This window comes from Carcharhinus amblyrhynchos, chromosome 4, assembly GCF_965287045.1.
Source record: "Carcharhinus amblyrhynchos chromosome 4, sCarAmb.v2.hapA, whole genome shotgun sequence".
Classification (NCBI taxonomy): Eukaryota; Metazoa; Chordata; class Chondrichthyes; order Carcharhiniformes; family Carcharhinidae; genus Carcharhinus; species Carcharhinus amblyrhynchos.
In genome coordinates, this window is record NC_137327.1 from 79110270 (window position 1) to 79129359 (window position 19090).

General features: G+C 41.8%; 1 protein-coding gene across 1 annotated transcript in view; it reads right to left on the bottom strand.

Annotated features, from left to right (window-relative positions):
• kdrl (kinase insert domain receptor like) overlaps nucleotides 1-19090 on the bottom strand; it is a 182221-nt gene that overhangs the window by 75037 nt on the left and 88094 nt on the right. Inside the window, exons 9-11 of the mRNA XM_080187404.1 lie at nucleotides 12862-13031; nucleotides 5470-5626; nucleotides 4517-4631 (exon numbers count right to left, since the gene is read on the bottom strand). Of these exons, the coding sequence (XP_080043530.1) occupies nucleotides 4517-4631; nucleotides 5470-5626; nucleotides 12862-13031 (442 nt within the window). The remainder of the gene's footprint in view (nucleotides 1-4516; nucleotides 4632-5469; nucleotides 5627-12861; nucleotides 13032-19090) is intronic.

Sequence of the window (19090 nt, forward strand, 5' to 3'; positions counted from 1 at the left end):
GTCAGTGACTCGGGGACATAATTTAATGAAATTGGTGGAAAGATTAGAGAGACTGAGGAAATATGTTTTCACTCAGAGGATTCAGGACATCTGGAACTCACTGCCTGAAAGGATGGAAGAGGTAAAATCCCTCAATTCATTTAAAATTTGTTTCAGTGTGCACCTCAAATGCCATTACCTGCAGGGCTAAAGGCCAAATGCTGGATGTGGTGTTAGGCTGAGTGGCTCATTATGTTTGGCTGGCACAGATATGATGGGCCAAGTGGCCTCTTTCTGTGCTGTAAGTTTTCTATGGTACTATCAGTGTCTAAAAAAGATCCAGAATTGGTATAAACTTCCACACAAATATTAATCCATTTATACCTCTTAACCTGCTGTGATTTTGTACAATATGTGATTTTGATTTGTGCTGCATCTTAAAAGACTCAAGAGGCTACATAACTGTGAAGCACTTACTGCTCAATGCCACATGTTTCCCATATAGGTCCCTGTGTGTTATCTTTCCTATGCTGTGTATCTAATGGCTTACAAATGTTCTTGGGGTTGTCTAAAATACCCCTGTAACATTTTGAGGTGGCTAGCACAACAGTGCCTGTTGAATCAAATCAGGCACTGAGCTGGTGCCTACTTCCATTTCTTTTCAGAATATTTGATCAGATTTCTCTTCATGGAAATAATTTTGGGATTGAATTATATTTGCGTGCTGTGCTTTAAAGCAAACTAAGCTAACATGGAGTTCAAAGTGTACAAGCTGTAGACATTGAAGCTGTGCATTAAAACAAGATGAGCTATTTGTGGAATATTATAGGCTATTTCAAACCACTAGGCTGATGGCCTCTTAACTCATTTGTAACAAGGTGACCTCCATTCATTTTGAAAACATGAGGAAACATTCCTTTAAGCTCAGACCACAAAGTGGGAGTGGGTATAACTGGTTGTACAGACAGACCTCTGTGTGAATCGCTGAAAAAGGAGGAAATCAACATCAAAGACCTTCCCTTGGCTAAGGTCACAGAGCCAAGAACAAAGGACACATGGACAGTTATTCTTTAAATGTGAGACTGTCAGATGTAAACCTGAAATGTGAACTTGGAAGATAAAATGCAGAAGGACAGTATTTATAATTAGAAATAGTTGGAAAGAAAGATAATGCCAAAAAAAAACAGGCCACTGAGTGCGTGATTTATTTATTTTTAAAGAAATAAGTGAAATTGAGTTAAGCCAGTGGAATTTGCTTTGACTGTAAGTTCACTTGCTGTCGATGAAATTATTTAGATATTGGCCGGATTTTCTGGTCTCACCTGCGGCTGAGATTTTTCGGTGCTGTCAGGAGTCAATGGCTCTCCAAACTTTCCATTCCTGCCTGTAATGGGTACGGCTGCGGGCAGGACTAGAAAACCCAAGCCACAAATCGGACGACAGAAAAATTGAGGAGATATATGAAAGGCATTAGAGTGATTTTTAATTGTTAGTATGCCGAGTTCTGCCTGGAAAATGGATAGCTGGCAGTTGATAATCAGGGTTGGGTGGGATGCACCCACGTACCCCATTGATACTCATATTCCATCTCATGCAGTTATTAGATAGGTTTGTATGTAGGCAAATGGGCAGCACAGTGGGGCAGTGGTTAGCACTGTTGTCTCACAGCTCCAGAGAACTGGGTTCAATTCCAGCCTCGGTGACTGTCTGTGTGGACTTTGCACATTCTCCCTGTGTCTGCGTGGACTTCCTCCGGGTGCTCCGGTTTCCTCCCATAGTCCAAAGATGAGCAGGTTAGGTGGATTGGCCATTCTAAATTGCCCCTTAGGGTCCCAAGGTTAGATGGATTAGCCATGGTAAATGTGTGGGCTTACAGGGATAGGGCCTGGGTAACATACTCTGCCACAGAGTCAGTGCAGACTTGATGGCCTCTTCTGCATTCAACGGATTCTATGATTCTATGAAGTGGTCCATCCACTTGAAAAATGTGGGCAACTGCTTATATGTGTGCCAACCAGAGGAAATGAAAAGACTAGGGTGGTAATAGTCACGAGTTTGGTAACAGTAAAGCTCCTAAGTCAGTAAATGAAGAGAGAAGGCATATTAATCTCCCTCAATCATGGTGACAGAAACACAACTTCGTCCATTTCAAGGCCAACATCAAAGAATATCTGCTACAGCCTTCGTAGTGCGTGTACCCCTTTTTACAAGCGAGATCTTCTCGTTTGATGTGGGACTGCAAAATGTATCCAGCTGCATCATCCTAGTTCAGCAACAATAGCTTTCCTCTTACCACTGGAGGAAAGTAGAGCAGAGTCACTGCAGGCCAAGTGGCAGGTGGAGGATTTCTCACTTGACCTCTGCCTGGCCAGAGGGGAAATCCTGGCCCATTGCTTCAGGAAAATCTAAGTCCAACTTTTATGTTTTGTGGCACAGTGGTTAGCCCTGCTGCCTCACAGTGCCAGGGACTGGGTTCAATTCCTGGCTTGAGTCACTGTCTTGAGGAGCCTGCATGTTCTCCCAGTGTCTGCATGGATTTCCTCTGGGTGCTCCAGTTTCCTCCCACAGTCTGACAGGCACGCTGGTTAGGTATATCGGCTGCGCTAAATTCTCCCTCAGTGCACCTGAACAGGCGCCGGAGCGTGGTGACTAGGGGATTTTCACAGTAACTTCATTGAGGTGTTAATGTAAGCCTACTTTTAACACTAATAAATAAACTAAGCTAAACAGTTGGCCAGAGCTGGAAGGTTCATGTGGTACCTTATCCTTTCCAGTGGAGTTGTAGGACTTAGGAAGATGAATAGACAATTCAGCTCCTCAAACCTGCTCCACCATTCAGTAAGATAATGGCTGATCTGATTATGGTCTCAAATCCACTCTCCTCTCTGCACCCAAGAAACTCTGACTCCCTAGTGGAAGTAGTGCTGTGAAAGAAGTAAAGCTTGAGGCGAAGCAACAGGATGATAGGAATCCAGATAAAATATATAGAAAGTATTTACTAACATTAAAATTGATGAAACCGTCATGTGTTGCAATTATAGCATGGGACTAAAATAAAGTGAGTGGCTAGCAGACATCAGCCATTCTGAAAACTTTTCCATGACCTCTTCTGGATTGCATTTCCTTCGATAAATTATCCACGAATAAATGAATTACACAAGAAGTGATTACAGTCAGAAAGGGTGCCTATCTGTTATCAAAGGTTCTGTTTTTGAAATCAAGTTATTTTGCAGTGTTTGAGATCAAAGGACATTTCAACACTGGCACTTGAGATCTGTTTTGGATTAATTCAGAACTTTTGGGGGAGAAATCGACAGGAGATTTATCTACTTTCTCAGAGATGCTCTGGCCTAAGATCCTACTGCTTTGAGGTATAGGAACGCACAAAGACTTCGAGCTCAAACGGAAACATTTTGCAGAAGGAAAAGCAGGGCTGGATTGAAGTTTCAGTGCTGTAAATTAAATAATATCTGTGGCTGCATTCTCTAAAGCTTAAGAAGGAATAAAAATTGATTATAGCAACAAGCACCAGATTCAGCAACACTAATAGATTCACTGGTACTTCAGACTGCCACTCGACACTTCTAGAAATAAAGATTTTGGACTCCATACAGATTTATGCCGAAAACCTCAAAAGTTAAATGTTAGAGGTTTCATTGCAAAATTGACTAGACGCCCTCTCCTGTGAATGAAGCCAATGTTAGGCCTTGCATAGCGATTTCTTAAATCAATCTTTTTGCTATTTTTCATTATATCAGATTGCTTCCATATATCCCGACACCTGATCTTATCCACTGCAAGCTACAGGAAATGGTTTGGATATGTGCACTGGGAACAATCGACTCAACTTTAAAAGGAATGTTCTTGGAGTGTGCAGATTGCTGGCATGGTTTAGATATTATCCATCCCTGGTTGCCCCCAGAAGGTGGTGGTGTGTGATTGTAAAACTGTCTATCTAGCGAGAGGAAATTAGGAATCAACTGCGTAGATTACCTGGAAGCAAGACTCAGAAGGGATGGCATGTTCTTTTCCCTAAAGGACAATAATGAACCAGTTGGCTTTATACCACAATCTGGCAGCTTTTCTTTTCATGCTTATTCTTTTCTGGTACTACTCCACGAGTTATCAGATTTATTGATTTTAGATTGACAGCTTGTCAGTTGGAATTTAATCTCAGCGAGGGGGATGGGGGTGGTTATTTTCCTTTGCCCATATGTGGAAAATTGGTGGGTGCAGACCAGCTGCCTGATGTTACAATTTACACACTAACTGATTTCCCTTTCAATAATCTTCAATTTAAAAGGAAATTGAGTGGGATATATAAAGTGCAGTTGATTCACAAGCACCAGATATTCCCCCTGTGCCCACACTGAAAATTACTGCCACAGCCTCTAGGTTCGTAGTTCAGTATCATCATTACTACACTACCACCTTCTCTGTTACATGTCCTACATTGTAACATTTTCATTACAATTTGCGGCAATAACATTAACCTTATTGTGTAAATACACCAACTCCAGATAAATCACATACGTACACAGTTTTTATCATTGCAGGGTTCCACTCTATCAGTGATATTCTCAATTCTGTTCCCGAGATTTGTTTGAAATGGTTTCAAAATGTTAATTTTCATATCATCGTTTGTCTCACACCTGTCAACAGATGATAAGAAATGGTTACAAGCCGGCTTCAAAGAAAAACATCTGCAATAGATTAATAGCATTCAAGAGAAAATGGCCACAGAGTTGCAAGAAAAGTCACTTGTAAATTATATGTGAAGAAACGTGTGTCGACGGATACTGAAAGAGAAAAGAAAGGCTTTCCCCGTGTTCAATTAGAGACTCTTGGACTAGATGCCAGTGAGAGATTAGGCAGGCAATACAAGTCTGAAACCTAGAGGAAATCAGCCACAGTGCAGTCGGGGAGAAGAGAACAATTGGGTTACTGGGAATGGCTTTCCATGAGGGAGGAAGACAGACAACAACAGGAAAGCAAATCATGCGTCATTTCACGCAGGAAAGCAATTTCACCTTCTGTTAGGCCAAGATAAGAATGCACTCAAGGCCTCATAGATGAAGGCCACTGCTATAGCATTATTCTCACTAAAGTCACCTTCTTGACACAATTTATCATGTAAACTAAATAAAATCGAGGGATCTATGAGAAATGTGATAACACTGAAGGATCAGGAATTAAAAGTCAAGCAAAGAAAATCAGTATAACCGTATACACTATTGATCAAAGTACAAGAACATTTTTCTTTGGACCAGTTTAAATAGAAACTCTTGGACAGGAAAGAAAATCGGAAATACAATGGTACTTATATATGTCTGGTGAAGCTTATACAGAAATAATGTTTGCTAGTTCCTAAACATGCCAGGTTAACTGCCATCTATCTATTCATCCCATTCTTCCCTTTTGTTTCCCTGCGCTACATATATTGCCATAGCTTGGTGTCTATTGTGGGAAAGAAGAGGCAATAAGTCTTACGTTGTATGGGATTGGTTGATGATGCAAGGCTGCCATTGCCAGTGAATTGTGGGGGATGGAAATCCGAAGGCTGTACAGGTTAGCTTGTGCTTCTTCCCAACTTGATAAAATTTCTCTTTTTCCAGCCCCAATCCCTTTTCATAGATCTGTGGTTTCACTGAAAGTTAAAGCAATAGAAAGTGAGATTTTAATATGTTGGTAAGCAAAACAGCACCAAGCTTGGCAATATTTACAATATTTACTAATGTGTTCTGGGAACTGTGGAAAGAATGGTTTTGCCACTCCTCATTATTTGAATCATTCCTGGGATGTAAGCGTTGTTGCCAAGGGCACCATTCATTGTCCATTCCTAATTACTCTTGAGAAGGTGCTGGTGAGACACTTTCTTGAACTGCTCCGGTCTCTATGGTGTAGTACATCCACAGTGCTGTTAGGAAGTGAGTTCCTGGATTTTGACCGAATGACAATGAAGAACAGTAATTTAGTTCCAAAACAAGATCATGTGTGACTTGGAAGGAAGCTTCCAAGTGGTGGTGTTCCCAGGTGTCTGCTGCCTGTGTGGTGGAGATCATGGGTGTGAAAGATGCTGTCTTGTGTGAAATGGGTCACATGTAGGCCAGACCAGGTAAGGATGGCAGATTTCCTTCCCTAAAGGACATTAGTGAATCAGATGGGGTTTTCCTGACAATCAGCAATGCTTTCATGGTCATCAGTATATTCATAATTCCAGATTTTTTTTTATTGAATTCAAATGTTACCAACTGCTGTGGTGGGTTTTGAACCCAAGTCCCCAGAACTTTAGTTTCTGGATTAATAGTCTAGCGATAATCCCACTGGGCCATCACCTCCCTGTGCTTTAACAGAATGGTTAGTACAGGCTGCTTGGCATAATCATGGTGATGAGCAAACAGCATGAAACTAAGGTGCTGTCCGTATCACACTGAATATGTGCGGGTTAATTGCATATAGTGTGCCCCACTCCTCTTTTTTGGCTCTGTTCAGTTTAGCCCACACAGTGTTCAGCATGCCTTTAGGGTCAAAATAAGGGATGCAACCTTTCCATGTCCTTCTTTTAATATGTTAATAAAACCTAAATCAATCGACAGCCAGAGCTTTCGACCCCCATCCTCAAATGTCAAACCCTGAGGATGGCTGTATAAATGAACAGGGATCTAATACAATGAAAAAGACATAAGTTGCATTCAAGCAGAATATTTCCATGGAGGCTCTCCTGCTCGCCCTCCCATCCCTCATGCCTTCGGTGAATCTGTTTATCCAGGCTTTCTGTAGACCCTTCCACTAAAGTTCTGATGGTAAACATGTGAATGAAAATTGATCCATTGTATCATGATTTTTCACAGGTGATCTCATTGTCTGCACTTCAGATGGACCAGATTTAATCTCTTGCAAGTGACCAATGTTTGGAGTGCTTCAGTGAAAAATCTTGGGATGCTTTATTATGTTAAAGGCAAGATGTAAACATAAAAGTTTTGCTTTAGAACATTCTCATTCCCATTGGCTGGTTTGTTTTGGACAACATGTTCACGTTCTAGAAAGAACTATTCAGTATATTGAGGCTAAAGAAACTGGCCGGGATCCTCCCGCTCCAGTGTGGAGGCTCCCACCTCGGTGAGCCAGCCAAACATCCATTGACTTCGGAAGATCCCGCTGGCAGAAGGGGCCTCACATCCTGGCTCAAATGTTGCCCGACCTGCAGAGTGTTTCCAGCACTTTTTGTTTGAATTCCGATTTCGAGCATTCCACAAGACCAAAAGATGTCAGAGCAGAAGTAGGTCATTCAGCCCATCATGTCTGGGCCATCATCAAATGAGTGGTCTGATATGATAATCCTCAACTCCACTTTCCTACCTTATCTCCAGAATCCTTGATTCCCTAACTGATTAAAAATCTATTGTAATAGTTAGGTGAAAACAACATCTCATGTAAAAGGTGACAACTCTAACCGTACAGTATTCCCTCAGGTGTCCCATAGAATATAGAATGCCTACAGTGCAGAAGGGGGCCATTTGGCTCGTTGAATCTGCGCTGACTCTCCAAAGGAGCATCTCACCCAGCCCTTCCCCCCTTTCCATATTTCTGTGATCCTGCACATTTACCATGGCTAACCCATATTACCTAAACCTTCGGACACTTAGGGGCAATTTAGCATAGCCAATCCACCTAATCAGCACATCCTTGGACAACCTAGGTCACATGTTCAAGTCTCTGAACCGCATATTAAGTTCTCAACCCCAGAATCTCACAAAGTAACCGTGTGATCGTGGGCAAGATCTTTCACCTCAAAACCTGTTGTGTCTGTTGTGCCTGACTCTTTAAAAAAAGTGCAGAAATGAGTCACCTGACTTGAGGGGCCAATGGAAACAGAGTGAATTTCCACTAGGGGGTGGAATCCTCTCTCAGGGAGAATCTCCTATCAATCATGTAGTCAGCTTGTAAAGAGTGGAGGCCAGCTCCGGAGCGGGCCTAGAGCTGCAGCCCTCTTGTACCAAGTTCTGACCTCATCTGCAGCCCACAAATGCACACTTTGGAGTAACTATTCAATGTAACAGTAACACCACTGTAATAATTACACATTGAATCTTTGACTTTTGGGTACGTAGACCACCGGCTTACACTCTCAAGTCCAGTTACTGGTAGGAACCATCAGAAGCATCTCCACTGATTGAAAATTTACACTGGACTGGGTTTTCTGCCCCACCATAGACTGTTCTGCAGTGGTTCACCATTGGCTTGTGGCAGAATCTTCTGGGTTTTGCGTTGTTTGCACCCTCTGCCTCTGAGGAATCTAGGCAGGGGGGGCGGGTGGGGCGGTCACCATCAGTGGAACCTGTTGATACCGCTGGCATGATTGGCCGTAAAATACAGCCTACTGTGTTTTGCTAGAAATTGAATCTTTAATAGGCAACTTAATACAGGTTAATAGACCCTTGGTCTGCTTTTGAATTATAGAGTCCCAACAGGAGGCCATTCAACCCATTGTGTCTGTACCAACTCTCAGATAGAGCATCTTACCTGGGCCTACCCTCCTGCCTTATCCTCATAACCCCAGGTATTTACCCTGCTAATACCCCCTCCCCCCAACACCCCCCTTCCCCCCCCACCCCATACATCTTTGGACACCAAGGGCAATTTGGCATGGCCAATCCATCTAACCTGTACATCTTTGGACAGCAGGAGGAAACTGGAGCACCCAAGGAAACCCACCCAAAGCTCCATATTATCAATTTCATCCTGCTCTTCCCTGACTCCTCATTGTAAACTATTAACTCAGGTTCAATGCTGAAAGTGACTGCTTGTTAATAATTTCCAGGGAATGAAACAGGAGAGCATTAAGATCTGTGTCCAAACTCCCACCACCCTCCGGTCAGAGAGAGAAAAGCATGGTGTTTCTCACAAACTATCACCTCATGTTTTTTCAAAAATTCCCTTGACAGACAATTGCTCTTACAGCCACAGAGCTTTATATTAAGCTTACTTCAAAAGAAATTTTGCTTGTTGAGGTACTGCTTGTAATTATTACCAGCATTCCTTTGCTGTAAAGCTGCTGATTTTCTTTTACTGCGTATGACTTAGCTTTTCCTTCAAGAAAACTACTTTGACAAGAAAGCAAAGTAAAACTAAACATAACACAATGTGCAAACAATAAATCCTTTACAGCCTACAAGGGTACTCTGCTCTGCAAAATTGCATGCTTTGAATTTTTTGGCAGAAAATGTCTAACCCCCCAAAGAAATGCTTGCTACTTCTAATGAAATCAAAATAGTTTGGGTGATTTTTCTTGCATTACACACATTCCCTGAGGCTCTTCCAGCTAACTTAGATCATTATGTACACTAGGATCAAAACTGAGATGTTGGAAAGACACAGCAGATTCATCAGAGTCTGAAAAGTTTAAAGGTAACACAGATTAATGTTTTAGGTATAGTTAGATAAGTTCTGATGAAGGTCATGCCGTCAGTTTATTGGATTGTCTTTTTTCCTTTCAGACCCTGACCACAATTTGTGTTTCAAAAGCCACTATTTGTACCCCTTTATCCCTGATAGGAGAATGCCCCAAATCTGAAAGGGTCTTCAGATTGAGGCATCCCCCACTCCTCTTTCCACCCAAGAATGAGGAAGCTCACTTTTTCTACTTGGTGCCCCAATCAAACTGGCATCTGCCAGTCTAAAAATTTAGGTTCAGTGGGAAAAAGTAATTACATGGCCACTTAAGGGCCTTCATAGGGGCATGGGTGGGCCAGCCATCTGAGGCCCTGTCTACTCTATCATATTTAGGTCGGCCTGGACAGGATCTGGAGGGAATCCTGTCAATACAATTTTGTTGCTTTCCCTGCTCATTGGATGTGATATCCAATGTAGCATATTGCATTATCTCTCCCCTCCAAATCTCTGATTCCTGTTGCTATAGCGTGAAGATCAAATAAACATCAACTTTCAACTCTGGAGTGTTACCAGCCTTCATCTTTTTTTCTTCTCACCCCCTGTTCTTCCTATATGGACTGCTGCTGTGGCAATTTGACAAGTCTACTGGAATAGTTCCCTTTCTCCTTTGGAGTGACTGGATGTTTGAATCCTGTAACTTCTCCCTCAGACTCTGCTGAGCAGGAAGTGAATTTGTAGATGACTCAGTTAAAGGGCCGGATTTTTCACCCTTGCTCGTCCCAAAACTGTAAAAGCTCGCCAGAGGTCAACAGACATTCCAGTTGTCTGTCCCTCACCCACTTCAATTCCTGTGGTGGGCAGGGCAATAAAACACTGGCCCACCAGTCAGATTGTCATCTGGACTTGTCATTTAGATTGGGCAGATGGTTACTTCCATGGGGTAGGAGGTTGCTCCTGTATGGCAACCAATGCACGTCTGTTCCCTATCAATGTACCATGCTCTATTTGGATGAAATATGATGAAGGATATGGTGCCTTTTCAACTAATTGTCCGTAGCAAGCTTGGTTTCAATTCCAAACTGGCTTTCCTTGTTGTAGCTCTGGCCTGCCTTGTTGATGTTTGTCATTGTTCAACACCTGGCTAGATTCTAATCCTTCTTCTCTTTCACTTTATCCAAGTCGTCAACTTGTACTTGCAATGTGAGCATGTGAGTGAGAGTAGGGAGTTGAGCCTCAATCTTCTTCCCACAATGAGTTCACATGGCATTAGACCATTTTGGAGTGGACAATGATCCAAGTTGGATGTTATTGTTCATTTAAAACAATGCTTTCATTGTACTCACTCCGCTTTCAGCTTCACCCAGGATTATGGACAACTCTACATGATGCTGTGAATGCTTCAAAATATTCGTTGGCAAATTGCAGTCCATGGTCTGACAAGGTCTGGATTTCTATGTGTTGCAAATATCTCCTTCAGTGACATATTTACTGTGCCTGAAGCGTGACCCAGCAATTCTCTGGAGCAGTAATCTACAATGATCAAGAACTCCTTACCTCTGTGCTCGAAGAAGTCCATCCCAATCCCATGGTCATGATGGGAAGGAAGAGACATTAATGGTTCTTGTCTCCTGATGATGAGTAGCACAAGCAATCATTTGCTTGCAACCTTTCTCCAACCATAGTTCAGCATCAGAAAGAACTCCCACGGCACCAGAATTTAACTTAAAGTGTGTCCTGTTTTCCTCTATATCAGCACTCTAATAGCTTCTGCTTGGTTCCTGGATCTCTCCAAGGAAAGGCACCTCAATATGCACATTTTCCAATTCATCCACCTTGCCATCTCTCATAGATTTACCTTTGGGCTTTGGCTATGGGACCGTCACTGAGCACCAACTTGTTGGTTTTGTTACAGGCGGAATAACCCCTTGGTTCAACGTAGAGTCAATTTCCTTCTTACCTTAGTGTGTACTCTGTACAGCCTTCATGTCATAGCACAAATGTTGATAGTGGCCCATATTTCTGCATAAATGGCGTTTGGTCTCTTTGGCAGGGCAGTTTTCACATCTGTGTTTTCCCCTTCCTCTTATAGATAGCTTGTGTTATTGATGGATGCTCTGCCTGTCTCCCTTGCTTTTTTTTACAAAAGCTTTTCCTTTGTTATATTTGATATCCTTTACTGAGTCATTTACTTTTGAGCGCGCTCCCTGTCACTTCGAATCACAAATTGATTCTGTTTCATGACGTCCGCTGTCTGCTCAGTTGGCCTGCCTTCGCTAAGGTTATATCATTTCTTGACTACACATAGTCCAACAATGTGTCATCCATTCTGTCTCTGATCAGTTCATCTTTTGAGCTGCCACATGCATAGTCTTCTGCAAGTCTGTACAGGTCACTAATGAATGCTACAACACTTTCCCCATGATGGGGGCACATTGTTAAATTTAGCCCACTTAGCAATGAGATTCTTTCTCAGATTGAAGTAGGTATCAATTGTTTAAATTATTTCATTGTGTGCAGCATCCTATTCATTGATACCCTGTATGACAAAGATATCATCTGCGCAGTCACCCATCACATGTAAGAGCATACTGCTTACCTTTGCAGCAAAACCTGATGTGGTGTGAAATCTGGCAAACCTTGCTATCATTTCGGTAATGCTTCTGCATAGTTGAGATCTGCCACATTTTCAAAGCCTTCAGGTAATGGTTAAAATTTCTCTCTCTCATTATTTTTCGTGCACCACACAATATTCTTGGTATTGTTAGACTGATACAAATTCTTAGTGACTCTGCAAATACCACTTATGAATGCAACAACAATAGGATGGCACAGTGGCTGGCACTGCTGCCTCACAGCACCAGGACCCGCGTTCGATTCCTGGCTTTTGTCACTGTGTAGAATTTGCATATTCTTCCTGTGTCTGGTGTGCTGGTTAGGTTGATTTTTCATGCTCAATTGTGCCTTATTATCAGGGGGACTGGCTAGGGTAAATGCATGGGGTTATGAGGATCAGGTCTGGGTGGGATTGTGGTTGGTGAGGACTTGATGGGTTGAATGGTCTCCTTCTGCACTGTAGGATTCTATGATTCTATGTGTATGAAAGAATGGCAGAATTTTCCTGTCCCACTCGCCATGCGAATTGTAGCGGGTGGGTCAGGACCATTCAAAGGCCCAGTGATCTCGGACGGCACTTTCCGGTTTGGGGATGAGTGCTGTTGGAAAATCCTCCCAACGTCTTTATTGGAACACATCCTACAGCTGTGACTTCCATCTGCCACAAGGCTGTATGAAAGACCAAATCATGTGAACTTGCATCAGTTCCAGTGATAATGCACATAGTATATGATCAACGTAATAAATGACCAGAATTAACCCAGTAACAACCTAAAATTCAATTTAACACATTACCCTGCTATTCGTAGCACTTGCCAGTTAATACTATTTTAATATTATGCGTCATTAGACATGAATGGATTGCAATGGACTTACCGAGCACTCTTAGCGTAATGGTGAGGTTCTTCTGCAGGTTATGCAGCTTGTTGGTCAGTGAAATAGTATAATTCCCTTCATCATCCTTTGACACATGCATGATTTTTAATGCATAGTGGTTTTGTATATAGCAAGTCTGATTCTGTGTAATGGGTTTTCCATTTTTGTACCTGTTACACAAAAGCCACAATTTAGATGCATTAAATAAAGATAGGCAAAAACCACAATTTAGATGCATTAAATAAAGATTGGCATTCCTTGCGTATTTTATTCCAATTGTAACCTTTAATATTTGCACTCTAACTTTAACCTACTTAATTGGCTCAGTTGGCAATGTTTGCGTTTCTGAATCAGAAGTTCATAAATCAGGATCTGAGCTTTCTATTTATGCTGACAGTCCTGTGCAATGTTGACAGAGTGCTGCATAGCTAATGGGTGCCTTCCTTCAGATATGATGTTACATCAATGTTTTGTAGATGGTTCATCTGAATGTAAATAATCTAACAGCACAATTTGAAGAACAGTGCAGTCTCACATAGTTCTGGCTGACATTCTTCATCACCAGGAGCAATTGTGTTTTATTCATTTGGTCGTCAAATGACATGGTCGTCATTGGCTGGCCAGCATTTATTGCCCATCCCTAATTTCCCTTGAACTGAACACCTTGCTAGGCCATTTCAGAGGGCAGTTGAATGCTGTGGCTCAGGAGTCACATGTAGACCAGATCAAGTAAGGTAAGCTCAGGTAAGTCCATCTCCTTCCCTAAAGGGACGTTAGTGACGGGTTTTCCCGACAATCGACAATGATGTCATGGTCATCAGTACATTCTTAATTCCAGATATTTTTTATTGAATTCAAATTCCACCATCTGCTGTGGCAGGATTTGAACCCACATCCCCAGATCATTAGTTGATTTTCTGGATTAATACCATGAGGCCATTGCTTTGCCAATTGATTACTGCAGAATTATTGATTACTTATAAAATACTCATATGCACAATATGGTTGCTACACTTCCTACTGTAGCAGCTTTTGTAAGGTCATTCATTGTGTATATGAAACATTTTAAAGAGCTTGCAAATATACACAAGGCAGCATGAAATTATTATTCTTTTTTCATTTTCACCTTCACGTGGAATATAAACTCATCATAGAGTGCTGGTTCATAAGCTTTGGATTGCTGGCTGCAGTTAATGTTTTTCTATTACATTTTTCTTCATCTCTCATATGCATCAAACTGCATTCAGGAAACGGTTACTATGGTTATCAGAAAGAAGGGTTGAAGATCATTCAGGTGTAATAGTTAGCCTGGCTAATCACCAAGAGCCCAGATTTATATCTGTGCTGTCCTGCTTGAGTTGCTCCATTAGTCCAGGAAACAGTTCCTGTTTCCCAGCCCTGCTTAAGACTTAGAGTTTCTGCTCAATTGCTCCTGTAAGACCGGGTGATCGCGCGGGAATGTGATGATGCGGCAACATAAGATGTCACGTGGCGGAATCACGAGACTTGTCCCGGGAGCACGGGAGTTGTCCCCGGGAGCACGGGAGTTGTCCCTGAGAGGATGAGCAGAATTTATGTGTTGAAGCAGCTGCTAACGAGTGAATAAAATATTCTTTGCTGAAAGTCCTTATTGTCAGTGATCTGGAAATCCAACAACATCTGCATCTCTTCTTTTTCCAAAGCTTCATCAAGTTTCATTTTGACATAACCAGTGCAAAAAGATTGTGGAATTTTGAGTGCAAGTTCCGTTCAATTTGAGGACCATTTGCATTAGTTTTAAAAACATTGTGGTAGAAATAGAGCCACCCACAAAACTGAAAATCCCTCCAAAGTGAATTAACCATCATTTGCCATTTCCACTAACTACAATTTTTTGCATGTCTTTGATGAGGCTGCAAATATTAAGCAGGATCATTTGGGCACAAAGAAACTAATGGGAGGTCTTGTGGCCCAATGATAGCATCCCTACCTCTAGACCAGAGGATTCAGTTCCAATGCTCAGGTTTGTTGGCCACAAAAGCAGCGTTCATTATATGGTTCAGCGAACTGATAATCAGCTTGGGAATCCTTCCACCATTTCCCCAATATTCTCCAAATGGGGAAAAAAAGATTGTGTTTGAGGATATGCTTAAAAAAAATGCTAGTAGGTCGGTTTTGAATGGCTTCCATTGTTCTGTTAATTTACCAATAAACTGAATATCGTACCACAGTATAACAAGGAAATAATGTTGTAATTTTCAAAGAAGTAATTTAAAATGGGGTTACTCAGTTGTAGATTTGATTTACTTTTATTCCCTTGTTATGGAGCTGACAGTTGAACCAAGCTGATACATGGCTTTAAGAGGTTTTTTTTATTTAAGTATTTATTACTGGTACATGACTATGTTTTTCTTACAATCATTGCCAGGAAAATAAATTAAATATTTTCTGGGATACTTCATTCATCTTATCTTTGGTATTAATTTAATATATGAAATGGTAGCAGGAATGGGAGTACCAAGTTATGAAAACTGCAGATACTGTATAATTCTTTAAAGGAATTTTTGAAATATCTAAAGTATGACATTTTTTGTTTTATCAACTGATATGGTTTTATTTTTGATTTTCAAAGCTATTGTACTTAACTCTGGTGTCTACTTGTAGTCAGGAAACTGATTTCAAACAGCAATCTCCTTTGGTAGGTTTTACCTAAAGTGCTAGCCTCAATGATTTAGAATAATTGTGGGCATAATTGTTCCTGGCAGCAGTAATAACCTCTTGCTTGTAAAAGTACACTACAAAGAGGTAGGGAAATCATGCTGTAGCACACGGCTTGCTTATATTTTCATGTTCATCCTGTACAAAGAGGCTATCCCTCCCATGTATAAAATGCCCTAAACACATGGCAACCCTGACATGGGATGCAATTGTCCACCAGTGTAAATGCAGCAGAGATGAACCCCCATCTCCTGACTGATGGTAAACCCACAGGCACTGGCTGGGATTCTCTGATCTCATCTGTGGCTGGGATTCTCCAGACCTGCTGCTGTGTATAGAGACTTGGTTGAGCACCAAATTCTCCGGTTCTCACTGGTGGCGGGGCTTACGAGATTGGAGAATTCCGGCCACCATCTCACAATTGCGAGGTTAGTTATTTGTGGTATAGCTGCTTTGAGCTTACAAAGGTACTTCAGTTGTCTGCTGGATGGCAGAGGAGCATTGAAAATTATCAACCCAACACTAGGGCACCAAAATCCATAAAAGGCTGACATAAAGGATGATGTTAGGGGAGGTTTTGCTTCTTAGGCACTGACCTGGAGCATATCAAAGATAACTGACAACTGATCTATTCCTCCTCTATTACAGGAGCTTCTGAAACCTTTTTTTCTTGATCTCAGCAGGCTGCATATGAACTGACTGAGCCTTTAAAAGGATAGGATGGGAAGATACTTCTGATATGAGATAGTTCAAAGGCAAATTTTAATGGGACATTACAAATGAGGCCAGAACCTGACTTAAATGGCTTATACCTCAAATTCTTTGCCTATTTGGGCAGAAATAATCCATGCCACTTTCGTGGGCCTTAGGTGGCATGTGGTTTGTTCCCCTGTGTTTCAGAGGGTATGAAAAAAATAAGGCAATAATCTGATCTTAATTGGTGTCCAATGATTGTTGCTTGAATGCACTGGTGTGTGGATGCCAAGTGATCGCCTGATCAGGGTTAACTGTTACACTTTCCACAGTTAATTAATCTGCCAACAAATCATTATCAACTCCCGCATGCTAATACTGCCAGACAGCTCTGGACACTTGAGTCAACGTCTCAAGGAAAGCAGTGGGAAAAGCTGAAAAAGATGAACCACTGCTTCCATTATAACACAGAATAATTGCTAGAGAGGCCAAGAGGTGGCATGATAGCTTTAATTTCAATCAGTTCTTCCTGGTTTATGAGTTCAAGACACTTTGAATGAATGCTTTTTAACAGTGATCAGCACACAAGTTGCTCTTTATAAGGAAAAAGAGCAACTTGTTAATAGTACACAATAGTAATCCTGGCAGAAGGAGGGATTTAAAGTACACATATCATTTTCCAATCATAAAGTTATTCTGATCAGATGTGTGTACCATCTCCTCTACTTAACAGAAGCACATATGAAAGGTTCTAGATTCCCCAGCCAGGGGAAGCACTTTCTCAGCATCTATCCTGTCAAGCCCCTATATTTAAATCAGATCACCTATCATTCTTCTAAACTACAGGGAATAAAGGCCTAGTCTTGTCAATCTTTCCTTGTAAGACAATTCCCTCATCCTAGGAAATAGTCAAGTGAACCTTCATTGCAATCTGTCAAGGGAAATTACATCATTTCTTGGGTAAGAAGATCAAAGCTGCACAAAGTACTTCAGGTGAATGTCTTGTACAGTTAAAGTTAGGCTTCTTAGAGGCTGGAGTTTTCCAATCATTCACACTAGTGGGATTCTCTAGCCTTACTGGCAGTGCACTCACACCTGAGGGTTTCAAAGGGAAATCCCGTTGACTGTGGTGGGACCAAAGAATCCTGCCATCAACGAGTCTCCTACCACCAAGGAACATGCATCTGGAGGGGTGGTGCAAGAGAACCCTGCCCATGGACTCCAATGCCCCTTGTAACAAACATCAATATATCTTTCAAATTGCCTTTCAAATTGCGTGTTAACTTACTACGACTTATGTACGAGGACGTGCAAGTTCCACGGAATGCAGACATTTTCCATTCAAAGATTTTCTGCTTTATTTTCCCTACCAAATTTCACTGTTTTACACAATGGGGCGAATTTTACTATCTCACCCACCACAGGAATCAGAGCAGGCAAGAGACACACTATGGAAAGGTCCGTTGACCTCGGGTGGGATTTTCTGGTTTTGGGGCGAGCAAGTCCAGAAAATCCCATCCAATGTATTCCATTTCCCCCATTCAACTGGCTAATTTTTTTCTACAGCATATTTGCACTCCTCTCATTGCTTACTTTACAAGCGAACTTGTATGTGTTACATTCAGCGCTCTCATCTAAGTCCTTGCCATAGATTATAAATAGCTGCGGCTGACGTGTTGGTTTAATTTTGGGAAGCAAGGTTCGCTGGCAAGGTCAGCATTTGATGCCTGTCCTCAATTGCCCTTGAGAATGAGATGGCACATTGCCTTCTGGAACTGCAGAAGTCCATCTGCTGTAGGCACACCCATTTTACTGTTAGGAAGACAGTTCCAGGTTTTTGATCCAGTGACAGTGAAGGAATGGTGATACAATTGCAAGTCAGGATGGTGTGTGGCTTGGAGGGGGAACTTGCAAATAGATTATTCCCGTACATCTGTTACCCTTGTCCTTTTAGACGGTAGAGGTCAGTGGGATGGACGGGAAGGGGTACCGCAGGGGCTTATGGCTTATTCCCCTGGTAGAAATGTTAGTCAAATACATTGAGGGTGATTTTAATGAGAGGAGTGTGAGATTTCCAACCTTCAGGGTTAGCAAGTCCAACTCTCAAGAGATACTGGCCAATCTAATCACTGTTGTGATTACTCAGCTAGCAGCTGAGTAATCACAACAGTGTAAGAACCAAATAATGACTGCTACTGGTACTACAAGCAAGTGCCAAGAAGTAACATGAATGCTCGATTAATATGTCACTGTTCTTTTGAGCAGGGATGATTCAGGGACACTAGGAAGGTGGGGAGGGCCTTCCTAGGGGTTGGGGTGGGGAGTGGGATGGAATTCAGCTTTTGGAGGCCAGAGGGAGACAAAATTTGGGGCATCATGTAGAGGCAAATGCTCCAGTTATGCCAGGGCACCTGAATAAAGTAGGTTAAACCCTCTATCTCCACACCTAATTGGCTAATTAAGGACCTCAATAGGTGTATGAATGGGTAGGTTGTCGCTGCCCACTATTATTACGGGCAACAGCCTGGGGGTGGGCTAGCCAGCAGTGAGCACAAACACACCTGATAAGGACTATAAAATTCCACATACCCCCTACCCCCCACCTCCATTGTGAAAAATGTTAATAGCATGTTAGCTGGTTTTAGCTCTGTATCCTATGAAATGTTTTGAACATTATAACATAGATCCTCACAATCAAGTATGGTGAACTTTGGATAATTTCAATCAATATAACAGATTATCAACTTCAGTATTTTTGAGACCTTAATCTTCTATGTTGCAGTGCAACTCACTCATAAACAGCCATGTCTCGTCTAGCACCAGACATGGTAACACTTAA